Below are 16,044 nucleotides of genomic sequence, written 5' to 3'. Positions count from 1 at the left end.
TGGCATGCCCATTGGAGTTAAGCTGTATAAAAGCACTGGAGGTCTTAAACTGTTACATCTCCTTTGTCTATAGACTAAATGCTGATGTATTCATTTAATTCACCTGACAATTTTTCTAAAACCTTTTTGTTCAAATCTAATGAATCTTCAGTTTTGGCACATTGAATAGCTTTCAGATAATAAATGGTATCAGATAATTGTCCCTGCCATTTAGCTACACTGCACCAATTCAATTTTATCCACACCTCCTATGCCATTCCCTCCCTATATTATTCCATCGTTCCCATGTTATCCCTATCATGCCATTTCCCTCCCTCGTGGTACCAATCTCTGCAGCAAGAGTATCTTTGTTGGGCTCTCCCTAACTACTGCTGTTTCTATGCTCCAACCACTGCAGTCCTAGATGTGCCCCTTAAACTGACTAATCAAAACAATCCAGACAGACAAAAATTGTTATTGTATATAGTGTTTTCCGTAAGTTTTTTTTTGCTGGCGAATATAACTGTCTTTGTTGCAAATATAAGTGTTTTGTTAAATTTCAGCAGTATTTAAGTGCCGTTTTTCTCATTTAATTTTGATTATTTTAAAACTAAGTGTGCCCCAAGTTATCTATATCCCATTCACCTCCCTGGAAGAAGTAAAATGTCTTAATATTTCACTTTTTTTATAAATGAAACCAGGCCATGCTTTATTGAATTATTTCATAAGTACCATGTATTGTTTCAGTAAATACAGTAAGCAAAACAAATGCTTTGGTGTACAATAAGCACAGGATATAATATAGACCACTTTGCTGAAAATGTGCTGTGAATTATGTGACTGAAGATGATTCTATTTTTTAGAAGATGGTGGATTGAAATCTTTTCAATGCCTTCAACTGGAAATTACTCCAAGTAAACACACTTGGGACATGGACCAGTCTGGTGGAAGTTTAAGATATGACAGAACTTCAGAACAAGGATTTAATAACGCAGCATCTTCAATAACCAGTGAATACCTTCCTCCACCTCTTCTTATAAGACAAGGAACTGTAGCTGCTGCTTCACGGATTCTGGAATCTGCAGACCAATCAGCTTGCTCTGACTTGGCAACTGAATATTTGCGAGGAGGTGACAGAGAAACCTCACTGGAGCATTTTGGTTCATTCACCCAGCTAAATGCAACATTGAGTTCAGCAAATGATGGCAACTATAACATTTCTGATCAAAATGGAAAACAGCTGGAAGATTGTGAGTGCATAACTCCACAGGTCATCACATTTACCAAGAGGTTAAACTCCAATGAGTCAAATGAAGTGGCTACTTTGAATGATCTACGTAGTGAACCCTTCAAGTTAATGTTACCAGAGGAACAGTATTGCACTGGCAGTGATGTGCAACATGTTTCAGTACAGACTCACATGATGCATTCTGAGCAATTACCTCATGCAAAAGAAGAAACTGCTGCTATACTGGAAAATGAACTTGAATTTAAGGTTGAACAGCCTTGGTCTTCAAAACTTGCATCAAAAGTTTACACGTCTCAAAGTACCATACCAGTGTGGGTATGTTTTTAACATATAAACTTCATTCAAAAATCAAGTGTTGTGCCTGTGAACAGAATGGATTGAGTGATTCTATTGTATTAACCATTTAGTTTGTTATTTACAGCAAGTTGGTGCAATTTTATTATGGCAAAATATTTATTCCTGTTGAAAGAATTGTCAGTTTTATAACCCTTTACATTTTTGTAGTTTAATTTTGAAATAGGCCAGTGTTAAATTGCAGCAAAGTAAAGCTCATCCCTTGTCTCAACAATGCATCTCCATTCCTATTGCACCAAGAGCCCGTTGTTGTTGTGCTCTGAATGAGATTGCCAGTTTGTGCCATATCCTGTGTTGTGGACTCATGGTCAATGAAAACTGGATCAGTACTGCCCAACTAATTCATTGTAAGAAGTCTCACAACACCAGGTTAAAGTCCAACAGGTTTATTTGGTAGCAAATACCATAAGCTTTCGGAGCAATGCTCCTTCGTCAGATGGAGTGGTCTCTGTTCTCAAACAGGGCACAGACACAGAAATCAAATTACAGAATACTGATTAGAATGCAAATCTCTACAGCCAGCCAGGTCTTAAATGTACAGACAATGTGGGTGGAGGGAGCATTCAACACAGGTTAAAGAGATGTGTATTGTCTCCAGACAGTACAGCTTGTGAAATTGTGCAAGTCCAGGAGGCAAGCTGTGGGGGTTACTGATAATGTGACATAAATCCAACATCCCGGTTTAGACCGTCCCCACACCCCCACTTCTTGCCTTCAAACAACCACGCAACCTCAAACAGACCATTGTCCGCAGCAAACTACCCAGCCTTCAGGAGAACAGTGACCACGACACCACACAACCCTGCCACAGCAACCTCTGCAAGACGTGCCGGATCATCAACACGGATGCCATCATCTCACGTGAGAACACCATCTACCAGGTACACGGTACCTACTCTTGCAACTCGGCCAACGTTGTCTACCTGATACGCTGCAAGAAAGGATGTCCCGAGGCATGGTACATTGGGGAAACCATGCAGACGCTACGACAACGGATGAATGAACACCGCTCGACAATCACCAGACAAGACTGTTCTCTTCCTGTGGGGGAGCACTTCAGCAGTCACGGGCATTCAGCCTTGGATCTTCAGGTAAGCGTTCTCCAAGGTGGCCTTCACGACACACGACAGCGCAGAGTCACTGAACAGAAACTGATAGCCAAGTTCCGCTCACATGAGGACGGTCTAAACCTGGATGTTGGATTTATGTCACATTATCAGTAACCCCCACAGCTTGCCTCCTGGACTTGCACAATTTCACAAGCTGTACTGTCTGGAGACAATACACATCTCTTTAACCTGTGTTGAATGCTCCCTCCACCCACATTGTCTGTACATTTAAGACCTGGCTGGCTGTAGAGATTTGCATTCTAATCAGTATTCTGTAATTTGATTTCTGTGTCTGTGCCCTGTTTGAGAACAGAGACCACTCCATCTGACGAAGGAGCATTGCTCCGAAAGCTTATGGTATTTGCTACCAAATAAACCTGTTGGACTTTAACCTGGTGTTGTGAGACTTCTTACTGTGCTTACCCCAGTCCAACGCCGGCATCTCCACATCACAACTAATTCATACCAGCAAAGAGGAGACTTTGACTTCATCGTCCTGAGTAGAGTATGAACCCAAATTACAAAATTCACTGATCATCCCCTCCATTTTAATACCACCCTACCCAATTTGAAGTTTAAATTATTTTTGCAATCGTTGAGATAAATATTTCAATTTTGATGTTAAGTTCAACTTTAATTGAAGCAATTGGATTTATAATTTTGCCTATATTATCAATGAAATTGTTACAGATATGACATTTTATAGTTTAACAAATTTGAGATGTTGAATATCATAGTTGTGATACAGTGGGCCATAACTTCCTGGCTCCCCATTGTCACATCTGGGAGGTAGCCCAAAGATGTGTCGGGGCATCCCTGTCAGAAGCTCCCAGCTAAGGGTTTACCCGGCAATTGTCCAAAAGGGCTAACTTCCCTGTTTCTCCAGACAATTGTGCTGGACTGGGAACCATCTGACAAAGTGATTTAAATTGCTAATTTCAGATGTCCTGCTAGTTTTATGCTCGTGGTCATTCTGAAGGAATTAGAAGGGGAAAACACATCTAACTTCAGAGTAATTATTTTAAACATCCAGGCCGACACCTGCACAGGACAGAGCCCCCCTTCCACACACCCCCACCCCCTCGAACCCCTGAAAATCAAATCAAAAAGTAGCCCTTGAGAAATTCTCAAAACGAGAATAAACAAAATAAATTTTACAAATTTTGAACCCTGCTGCTAATAACCCCAGCCAATGATTTTATTAGTACTGTACACTAATAATATTAAGATGCTAAGAGTATCCAAACAGCTAAGTAATCCCATGACTGACCAATACTAGCTTTACCTCTCCCATATTAACTTACCAACAGGACTCCTTGTTGGCCTCACTGCTCTCCAAAGGTTAGTTCTATCAGAAGTAGCTAAAAAGCTATCAGCACAAAACACACATCTGAAATGCGATGGATAATAACACACAAAATAAATATTATCTGATTTTAAAACTATTATTTTGAAATAAACAGTCCACAATTCATGACTGGCAAAATACAATGAATGTCAAACAGTCAGTCGTATGTACAAATTTGACAAAGCAGGACTTCTTTGGTAATGATTTTTAATTGAAGAATTGTTCATTGTAAAACTTAAGCATTCAAAAATTCCAATCTTTTGGGAGCACAGTTCAGCAGTGCTGTCAAGAAAATGTTTTACAATATTATTTTTATGTTGTAATACACAGTGTAAGGCATTGAATGTAGTTCATTTTTATGAGCCTTGTACTTGGGATTTTTCTTCATAATATATATGCGACTGATGTTGGGGAGTTATAATGATCCATTTTATAAATTTCATTTTAGGAGATTGAATCAGATATTGGGATCATGGAAGAACCTGAACTAACGCAGTTGACGTTGAATGATTCAACTTTAGTAGAAGATGAACTCGGACAGGAGTTTCCAATTGAAAATCTGACAACTAAAAATGAATTGAATGAATTCCAAGCATTTTCTCAGGTAAAATGTCAAACAAACATTATTCCTTTGGTGTCACATCTTTGATTTACAAATTATCTGGTATTCCTTACCCGTAAGCAAAATTCAGCTGCATGAGTCAACTTAAACTTAATAGATGTAAATAAATTTCAGGCTACAATTTGGCATACAACAGTGATAACTTGTTCATAACTTTTGCTATCAAACTCCTTGATGGATGTAACTCTCTAACACTATTGCTTAGCTGGCCAAGTAACTGACTAAAATTCAGTAAGGTCTGATACTATATGCAGTCTCTAAAATAAAATGCAGCTCTTGTATGAAAAGAGACAAACATAACGTAGCATCTAGTATTTGTATTATGCTTTTTAATGAGTGTCGAGAGCTTCTTGTACGTATTTGAGATGCACATTCTGTATTAAATATACCTTGCTAGTTGACAGTCATTGGACATTGATGTGTACTCTGTATTTATGATAATACTATCCTCAAGTGCACTACATAATAAGAACATAAGAACTAAGAGCAGGAGTGGGCCATCTGGCCCCTCGAGCCTGCTCCGCCATTCAATAAGATCATAGAACAGCACAGTACAGGCCCTTCGGCCCTCGATGTTGTGCTGAGCTTTGTCCGAAACCAAGATCAAGCTATCCCACTCCCTATCATTCTGGTGTGCTCCATGTGCCTATCCAACAACCGCTTGAAAGTTCCTAAAGTGTCCGACTCCACTATCACAGCAGGCAGTCCATTCCACATCCCAACCACTCTGAGCATAGAACCTACCTCGGACATCCCTCCTATATCTCCCACTATGAACCTTATAGTTATGCCCCCTAGTAACAGCTACATCCACCCGAGGAAATAGTCTCTGAACGTCCACTCTACCTATCCCCCTCATCATCTTATAAACCTCTATTAAGTCGCCTCTCATCCTCCTCCGCTCTAAAGAGAAAAGCCCTAGCTCCCTCAACCTTTCCTCATAAGACCTACCCTCCAAACCAGGCAGCATCTCCTTTGCACTCTTTCCAATGCTTCCACATCCTTCTTATAGTGAGGTGACCAGAACTACACACAATATTCCAAATGTGGTCACACCAAGGTCCTGTACAGTTGCAGCATAACCCCACAGCTCTTAAACTCAAACCACCTGTTAATAAACGCTAACACACTATAGGCCTTCTTCACGGCTCTATCCACTTGAGTGGCAACCTTCAGAGGTCTGTGGATATGAACCCCAAGATCTCTCTGTTCCTCCACATTCCTCAGAACCCTGCCGTTGACCCTGAAATCCGCATTCAAATTTGTCCTCCCAAAATGAATCACCCCGCCCTTATCAGGGTTAAACTCCATCTGCCATTTTTCGGCCCAGCTCTGCATCCTATCAATGTCTCTTTGCAGCCTACAACAGCCCTCCATCTCATCCACTACTCCACCAATTTTTGTGTCATCAGCAAATTTACTGACCCACCCTTCAGCCCCCTCCTCCAAGTCATTGATAAAAATCACAAATAGCAGAGGACCCAGCACTGATCCCTGTGGTACACCGCCGGCAACCGGTTTCCAGTCTGAAAATTTTCCATCCACCGCCACCCTCTGTCTTCTATGAGATAGTAAGAGGTTTAACAACACCAGGCCAAAGTCCAACAGGTTTCCTTGGCAGCAAAAGCCACACAAGCCCTCGGAGCCCATGATCATGGCTGATCTTTTTGTGGACTCAGCTCCACTTACCCGCCCGCTCACCATAACCCTTAATTCCTTTACTGTTCAAAACTTTATCTATCCTTGCCTTAAAAACATTCAATGAGGTAGCCTCAACTGCTTCACTGGGCAGGGAATTCCACAGATTCACAACCCTTTGTGTGAAGAAGTTCCCCCTCAACTCAGTCCTAAATCTGCTTCTCCTTATTTTGAGACTATGCCCCCTAGTTCTAGTTTCACCCGCCAGTGGAAACAACTTCCCTGCTTCTATCTTATCTATTCCCCTTATAATATATGTTTCTATAAGATCTCCCCTCATTCTTCTAAATTCCAATTAGTATAGCCCCAGTCTGCTCAGTCTCTCCTCATAAGCCCAACCCTCTCAACTCCAGAATCAACCTCGTGAATCTGCTCTACACCCCCTCCAGTGCCGGTGCTCTACCCCACATTCCTATTTGGAAGATTTGTTTTTGTGTTACTGCTAGAAAATCATTAAACTTGCAATACACAAGATTTAGAGTTGGTACAGTACACTGGAGTAGTACTTTATGTATCCCAAAATTATTCAGTGCAAGTTGTATTCTCAACCTTGATGGTCTACTTAAAAATATAGTTTAAAACAGTGCTTTTCAACAGTGTAGGAAATTTAGAAATGCAGCAAAATATTACAGTGTGAGCAGTAACTGTAATCTATGACTGTGGAACGATGACTCCTTTTGCTGGATCAAATATTCGCAATCAATGAAAAAAATTAATAAAAGGAGCATTGTGGGACAAAATAATTTTTAACCACTGTCTCCTAAACTATTGCAAAGTTGAAATTGAGAAAGGCATTTTGTTTGACTACAATGAAGTTTTTATAAAACATATAGCATACCAAAGTCAATCCCTTCAATGCTTAAAGATAATACAATTATCTATAATCTTAACTTCCATAAATATGCAAAACCATGGTATACAACTGTTACATTGCTCATTGTAATATTACTCTCTGCACATCTACATGGCCTTCATTTTTTTCATCAGATGCAAATATTTTAGACTATTTATTTAAAAACAAGAAAATGATCTAATGTTTGAATGGGATGTATTAGTCTTGGACGTTTTAAGAAAATTAATCTGATCATGCACCACAAAGCCACAAATGGTTTTATTATTTTCTTGAAAAATTAGATCTTGGGGAACCCAATAATGTTCTTTGAATAAATATTTCCATTCTTGTGAAATGGAGCAGTTATTTAGTTTAGCAACCTGAACATAAAACAAATTCGACAGATGAGTCATCAACTACCCTCTTAAGAAGCTTAGAAATTCACTTGGTCTTCTGACCCTTGAATACTTGGGTTCAAAATTGACTTTTAATTTAGCTGATTTGTATTACGGCTATTTGATTGTAATACTGACTTTAAATCCCCAAGCTAACCTTTTAAATAACTGGCCTTGTGGAATTTAGAAGCTTTTCTGATACCAGATTCAGCTTTGTGCAATGGTTTTGCCTCTGCTTTGGAGCATACAAGGCTGCATACAGTAAGAACATTTCCTTTGCTAGAATGAAGATAACCGAGTAATTTTTACATTGTTGGAAAATATCTTTTTGTAGGTATTTGAATTACAGCTATGAGCTGATCCAAGAAGTGTCACTGTTAGGGTATGAAAAAATCAAAGGTTAGAAGGAATATGTTGAGCAGTGTTGTATCATGTAACTTGAATTTAAGGTTATTGAGCTGCCAAGTAACTCTTGAATAATAAAAAGAATTGCATGGTGTGATCTTTGTTAGATTTCAGAAGTTTAATATCCATGATTAGAATAGTTAATGCATCAAGATTTTTAATAATTACATGACATCTAAGCAGAAGAAAGTTTATTTAAAAATGTAATTCACTTAACTACGCTCTTAAATGCTTAGCAGCATGTGAGACACCACATTCCTTTCATTGCTGTACATCAGTGGATAAGCTTCTGAGATATTTCCTTTACAAAACCATCTTATAAAGTTGCTGCATTATTAATTTGACCAGGACTGTAAATCATAGGCAAAAGAAATTAAAAATAACAGACACCATGTGGCTGTTCTTTATTATGTTACTTGCTAGTGAACATAAATATTCAGTCATGAATAACTTTGTTGTTGACACACTTTTGAACTAACATTCATTTATGCCGTAGTTACCTCCAAACTATTGAAACTCAGTTATTATGCAAGCCACGGTTCTGTAAAACATGTGGAGTACATATGTCCTATACTGCCATGAGACACATCTGCATATATCTTGCTGCCGCTCACACCAGTAGGATCTTGTGATCCTGCCAACGGGCCACCACCATTGCAGGTTTCCTGGCGGCGAGGGGTGTATTCAATGGGAAACTCTGTTGAGAATGGCAGGACCATAAGATCCTTCCGCTGTGATGAAGGAAAATCCTGCCCATAGACCCAGATAATAGTATTGGGATGGGGTGAAGTTGCAATTCTGCTATCTGGTTCTTCCGGTTAAATTTAATGGCAGTAGTCTGTTTCCTGATCATAGGTAGCCGCATTGAAAGGAGATGGGGAGAGATTGAGGGTTGGGGGTGACATCAGTGGGGTGGCTGGACTGATCATAGGTGAGAGGAGACATCAATGTTGGGTCTAAGATCTGGAGAGGTAACTTTGGATAGGAAGAAGGGCAATCTTGAAAGGCTCATGGAAAACATTTGTGATAGGTGAGTGGGAGATGACATGAAGTTGGTCTTGGTCTGATTGCTAGGGTGAGCCAGGGTAAACGCACCTATTCCTCGTGACTCACAAGCCGTTCTCGGAAAGCACTTGCCTATTCCATGGAGCAGTCCTCATCTTTAATCTGCTATGTTTCCCTTAGCCTAGGAAATTTGGCCAGTCAACATGAACACTAAGACAGTGGAAAAAAATTCTGAGGCTTGCAGCATTATTTGAATGTTTAAATGAGTAATAATATATTCTTTTGGAGTGGGTAGTTTGCTTGTACCCTGCCCATCGCTATTATGAAAGGAAGTGGGCAGATTGAGCTCTGGTTTCTATTGCCCATTTAATATCCTGTTTCTGATCCAACAATTCAGCAAACTCCCTCCTTAGCTTTCTAAAATTTACCCTTTCCCAATCTTGGTTTTTGTATCTTTTTCCTTTCTGTTTGGACTTGAGGTGCTAAAAGATAAGGGGACTTGTTTTTTTCTTTATTCTTTCATGGGATGTGGACATCGCTGGCAAAGCCAACATTTGTGGCCCATCCCTTATTGCCCTTGAGTTGAGTGGCTCACGGCCTTTTCAAAGGGCACTTATAAGTTAGCCACATTACTGGAGTCACGTATTATGGAGACTTGCTTTATATTCTAGCAGTTCAGTTTAATTCCATCAGCTGCCAAGGTGGGATTTGAACTTGTACCTTCCAACGATTAGCCTGGGCTCTGGATTACTCATCCAATGACATTCCCACTGCGCCACCATCTCCCCTTAAGTGTTAAGAGAATCCATTTCAACTGTGGTGTTCTAAGTGAGGTATTGAGAGTTATTATTTCTTTGTTCCCTAATATGTTTGGTCTTATAAGTCATGGAGAATAATAAATATTCTATCTTTTTATGTAGGCAAGTGGGTTGCAACCAAATATTAATACCTCAGATCACACAGTTTCTACCTTGCACACCTTAACAGTTGCAAATCGTAATCTAAATTATGAGGAATCTTCAAGTCAAAAATCTCCAACAGGTACAAAAAACAACTTCAGAATACTAATGTTGAAAACACTGATGCTTTAATATTTATTCATACATTGTGTTGTTCCTTCTACACACATTTTTGTGGTACATTTTTTTTCAACTGTCAGTAAATGATTTTAGAGAAATTGTTTGCTTTCTGCCTATTAGTGGTCATGGTAGTAATAGACTATTCAGTGGGATGACCAGCTATTGAAAATGACATCTTCTCTCTGTCCGAGGACTTCAGAGGGGTCAGCTCACGTGTGCGTGCGCGTCCATGATGCAGAATGGAGTGCTGCTGTGATTTAAACACCTGCCAGGTGACTGGGGGCATGGAGATTAAAGTCACCAAGTCACTTCAAAGTTCTCTCAGGAATGAAGATGTTGAGCAGAATGTTGCCCGAAATCACCATGCCAGGGATTAACTTCAGGTCTACCAAGACTAGAAGGGACAGCCTAGCCATGGGACCTCCATCCCAGGGGACAGTGCTGAAATCAACCTCTTGTCCCAATCCCACTCAAACCCCAGGACACTTGAAGAACCATTTCTCTGCAACCTGGCAGCGGCAGAGGGCACATGGCCATTGGACCTACTTCCTTGACATCACTCCGGATCCAACACTCCAGATCCACGCTGGTTATTACCAGTACCAAAGCCTGCCTGGTGCATTTCCCACTAGGGAAGCGGGTGCATGACGGGATACTGCTGAATGGACTATCCAGCCTGCTAATTGTATGGGCGAGAACCTGATTGGAGCGGGTGGAGTGAATCGCCATTGCCTTCACACCCGGTGGGAATCCCGATGTTTGGCTGACACCACATTCAGCAGGACATCAGGACTCCCATGGGCTGTTTGATGGGGCTGGAGACATTCCCTCTTCAAATGCTTAATTAGAAACATAGGAAGATTTATGACAAGGATGAGCCCACTCAGCCCATCATCTCTATGCTGCCAAGCTCTTGATCTATACCCTAGTAGATTGCAGAAAGCTCAAGTATTTATCTTAACTGTTTTAAATGCAGTGCGAGTTTCTGCCTCTACAACTCTTAATAACTCTGATAATTACTTTAAATCTATAAAAAAGTAAAAAAACATGGATGCTAGAAATCGGAAATAAAATAGAGTATGCTTTAAGTACTCGGGCAGCACCTGTGAAGAGAGAACACATTTCATATTTAGAGCTGAGGAGCAGGAGAGGAAAGTTCAAAAGAGCATTTGCTATTGTAGCATTCATGAAATACAGACAAGGCAAGGGAAGTTGAATGCTGGAAGAAGCAATGGTTAAACCGTGGAAATCACCTGTGCAATTGTAAAACATCCTTGAAGTTACAGTGCAAAATTAACTTGAAAATAAATTGTCTAAACGTCTCTTAAAATAGTGGACATTTTCACGAAAAATTCCCCAAATTGTCAACTATTTTAATTGGCATTGACTTTATTTTAAGTGGGTTGATCCCGCTGTTAAAATAGCTTACAACAACCTAGATCTTGTTTCAGGATAAAGTGATAATCATTTTTATTAAATACTTTAAGTAAAATGTTCTTCTGCTTTCCAGTTATGATATTTGAGTTTGAATCACCTAAGGTTTCAAATGAAGCAGTTCTAAAGAAAAAACATAAATTTCTTACAAACTCTGCAAAACGAGTGGAGAACATGAAAAGAAATGAACGAGCTGGAATAATGAAGTCTGTTGAACTACACAAGAAACCAATACCTTTAAAACAAGAACAGACTTTGTTTGGTAAGAATTGTTCTGTACATTTTTCAATATTTGCTCAAATTATTTGACACGTACCTAATCTCATTCATTTTCCTGTACTAATCAGCATCATCAGTAGCAGCCCAATTGAAGATGGTGGGGGAAGTGAAAGTCTCTACTCCCGAAGACAGACAGGTTATAGAAGTAGAGATGCGGCAAAGAACACTCCGGTATGGTAGAAATAGTTGTAGAATTCTGTTATAGGTATGATTTCTTTAAAAATAATAGCAAACTTAGTCACAGTTGGAGTTTTCTGTGCAACAGTTATTTTAACCATTTTAAATCCGATTACATATTGAAGTTTACCCATATACTGAATAACCAAAAACCAAAGGTGACTAGATGTGATTTCAAAAGGTAATTTATGTTCCATTGGTATATCAACAACACATTGCATTGCAATTGCATCTTTAATGTAGTAAAATTCCCCAAGGGACTTCTCAAGAATGTTACTGAGCAAAATTTGACACCAACCCAAATGAGACTTTATGGCAGATGACCAAAATATTGGTCAAAGAGGCAGGGTTTTAAGAAGCACTTTAAAGAAGAACAGTGGAGAGAAACTGAAGATTGAGGAATTCCACAGTTTTGAGCCAAGGCAGTGATTACCTCACTTCTCTTTTGAGATCCATATGGAAACTTTGTAATGAAAGCTTATTAATATATTTTTGTAATTTGTTGCAATCCTCTGTCATGTTGACTGTCCCTCCAACTTGGTGTCTGTCATCCGCAAGTTTAGAAATAATTGTTTTATTTCCAAGAACAAAATTGTTGTTTTTTTAAAAAGTCGATCCAGATGATCCTTGTAGACCCTGCTTCCCCATCATCTCCTACTCTGAATAGATACCCTTCACCTCTACTCTCTGCTTGCTGTCTTTCAGTCTGTTGTTGTCCTTTCTGCTGCTTGTTACCTGACTCTGTAACCTCTGACCTTATTCATTGGTCTATTTTGTACTACCTTATCAAAGGCCTTTTGGAATTGGGAGTTACTTTTTGAGGGATTTTCTCATGATTTGAGGTTGCTCTTCAGATTATCTCTGGGGCTACCTTTTTATTCTCACTATCTTCTTTGTTAGATGATGCTGTCACATAGTAACATTACCGTCTTTATTTGTGTTAACATGTTGGGTATTTGGACTTCCACAGAAGAAGAATTAGGAGAATTCACAAAATCCTCAATCATCACATTAAACAGAAAGCTACAACACAAAAGGAAAGCATTAATTTCCTGGACATGACAGTATTTAAGTTAGCAGAAGAATAAATTAGTAACAAAAGTTTTTTTTCCCCCAAGACTTAGATTTTCTGAAAGTCCCAAACTTAACTCCTTGGCGTTTTGTGCTTGAATTGAGGTGTAAATAAGAAATTCGTCCTTGACCTTTGTCGGATCCATTCATTCCTCAGAATAGACTAAGACAGCACTAGTACGTTGAATTTCTTTTATTGAGCAGAATTTAAAATTAACACATTATAGGGAGTGTAAAAACTGGGAGTGAGTGAGAGAGAGATACTAGCAAAAGCCAGTCCCGACAGACTTGACCCAAGCCTCACTGAACACAAATGGCTGTATACAGAATTATAACCTTTCCATTATCTGTTATGCAATTGCTTGGTACAGGCCATCTCTAACTTTCATAACCAATTTGGAGTTGTGGCCATGAAAGCTTTGTTTTCGCTCATGAAAAAAGCCTGTTTCTGCTTGCATTGTAATTTCAAATAATGCAGTCAATTTCTCAAGCTAATCCCAGCATGCTGCCAAGTTCAAAATGTGGCCAAGTTAACTTTAAAAGCTTAGCATTTAAATGTAATTTCATAGGCAGAATTATCTTAAAATAAAGTATTTGCATTAATGAAGCAAACCATACACAGGTTAAAAATGCCAATAACATTTCTGGTTTTGCTGCTCTTTATTACAAGTACAAAATATCTATTCATGCACCTTAGTAACTGTCATATGATTCCATGACATTGTTCACAAAAATGATCTCTGGTTGCTGAACTAATTTCATGAATTCAGTTTAAGTGTTTGGGAAACTAAGTCCTTGTCAGTCTCCTTATCAGAGAGTCAGAGTTGTCATAACAAGACCATTTGACCCATCAAGTCCATGCCAGCACGAGGGCAGTTCCATTCCCCTGCTTGTTCCTTGTATAAGTTTATTTCAACTCAAATGCCCATCCAATGTCCTTTTGAAACCATTCTTTGTTTCCACTTCCGCCACCCACATACGTGAATTACGTTCCAGGTTTTAAGCTCCTGCTGGTTAAGAAGTTCCTCCTCATTTAACCCCCTCTTCCGCATTTCTTGACCAAAACTTAGATTTGTGTCATTTAGTCTAGTACAATTAGCTAATGGGAACAGCTTTTCTTTGTCGACTTAAACCGGTCAATCTTGTCCAACTCTCTCAAATCTCCTCTGAATCATCTTTGCTTCAAAATGAGCTCAAACATTATCCTCATCAATACTTAGGTAATATAGTTCCCCATTATCACAGCCTATACTGTAGTTCTTACATATTTCTATTATTTCCCAGTAGATTTGCTCCTCTGCCTCTGACTATATGGAGGCCTATAGCATATTTCGGTCATGTGATCATCCCTTTTTAGCTTCTGAACTCTAACCAAATGAATTGTCTTAGCTCCCTCCAACACATCATCTTCTTGCAATATTACAATAGCTTCCCCAATCAGTACTGCTGCCCCACCTACTTTTCCCTAATCATTTCTGAACATTTTGTATCTTTGAATATTAAGCTTCCACTCATCATCTTTGAGCCACATTTCTGTGACTACCACTGTGTCATATTTGCACATGGCTAGTTATGCTTGTAACTCACCAGTCGTCGTCTTCACCCTTAGGTTTACAACTCAAATGCACTATGTTTGTATTCCTCCTTCTGCTCCTATCTAATATGACACTGGGTCCTGCTCTAGTACTATACAAAACTGTCACTTCTTTATGCACCTTTTTCCCTTCTCTACTTCTTTGTTGGTTCCCATTTCCCTGCCAAATTAGTTTAAACCCTTCCAAACAAAACTAGTAAACTTTGTCATGAACACATTGGACCCAATCTTGTTGAGGTTCAACCTGGCCCTTTTGAACAGGTGCATCCTTCCCCCCGAACCATTCTCCATGTCCTGTCCCACCTGCACCATACCTCAAGTCTAGCTTCCCATTTCTCCCCCTCTCTTCCTATTTCTACTTGCACAAGCGTGTGGCACTGGGAGTAATCTGGTGATTACTACCTTTGAGGTCCTACTATTTACCTTCTCCCAGCTGTTAAAAGCCTTGACCATCGGGTGTCAATACCTGCTCTCTGTACTGGCTCACACCTTTCCCTGCAGAATATTTTTCACCCTCTGTGTTGTTCTTTAATCCTGGCATCAGAGAGGCAGCATGATATTGGTTACAGAAGCACTAGTTTGTTCCCCTAACTATGGGATCTTCTATCAGGACTGCATTTCAGCTCTTTACTCTTCCTTCTTTTGCATTTCCTTGCCCATTGGTGCTATGGTCTGGGCTACACTCCTTCAAATGTTGTCATTTCCAGCAGTCTGCTTTGTTGAGTACAAGAATGGCACACATCCTGACGTTTCTTGCACTTTCAACCTCCACCTTTTTCTTCCAGGTGGCCACCCATCTGCTATCTTGAACTCTCACTGTCTCTGGGGTGACCACTTCCTGGAATGTACAATCCAGGAACACTTATCCTACCTTAAGCTCCACTGTGACACCAGCTTGGAAATCCTGAGCTCAAAGCTGGAGACACTTCCTGCACGCATAGTGACCCAAGGTACATGAAGTTCCCACATGGTGCAGGAATTGCAAGCAATTAGCTTCAGCTGCTCATCCACGAAGCATCTAATTTTTCTTCCCTTCTTAGGATCTAGTTAGTGTCTGTAGATCTGCTCTGTGCTAGTACTTATTAATGTCCTTATATTGGCATATTGTTCATGCAGTCTCTACAGCCAACTAGATGAGGTGAAAAGCAGGAAAAAGGAGGTGACCAGACAACTAGTGTGTGCCAGAAATCGCGAGAAAGCTAAAGAATTCCAAAAGGTAAATGTTCAGTCTGTACATCTTCGTATTTCTGAGGAATATAAAATAAATTTTAGAAGGATAATTCATCTGCCACTTCCTCACTTTCCAGGCCGCATATTTCTTAGTTGACGAGGTCTGTATACTTTGTTTTCAGTAATTGCTTATGCTAAGTAGACATTGCAATTGTTTCCCCCTCAATAACTGATTTCATGTTTT

The 16,044-nt window shown here is 39.6% G+C and overlaps 1 protein-coding gene across 1 annotated transcript in view; it reads left to right on the top strand.

The window, feature by feature from the left end:
- Window positions 1-16,044, top strand: part of cep295 (centrosomal protein 295) — a 99,400-nt gene that overhangs the window by 79,586 nt on the left and 3,770 nt on the right. Inside the window, exons 23-28 of the mRNA XM_078221801.1 lie at window positions 843-1,543; window positions 4,488-4,643; window positions 9,917-10,037; window positions 11,586-11,771; window positions 11,857-11,959; window positions 15,747-15,846. Coding sequence (XP_078077927.1) covers window positions 843-1,543; window positions 4,488-4,643; window positions 9,917-10,037; window positions 11,586-11,771; window positions 11,857-11,959; window positions 15,747-15,846 — 1,367 coding nt within the window. The remainder of the gene's footprint in view (window positions 1-842; window positions 1,544-4,487; window positions 4,644-9,916; window positions 10,038-11,585; window positions 11,772-11,856; window positions 11,960-15,746; window positions 15,847-16,044) is intronic.

Source organism: Mustelus asterias, chromosome 10 (genome assembly GCF_964213995.1).
Source record: "Mustelus asterias chromosome 10, sMusAst1.hap1.1, whole genome shotgun sequence".
Classification (NCBI taxonomy): Eukaryota; Metazoa; Chordata; class Chondrichthyes; order Carcharhiniformes; family Triakidae; genus Mustelus; species Mustelus asterias.
The sequence above is the reverse complement of the archived record's forward strand: the minus strand, read 5'-3'. Positions and strand labels throughout refer to the sequence as shown.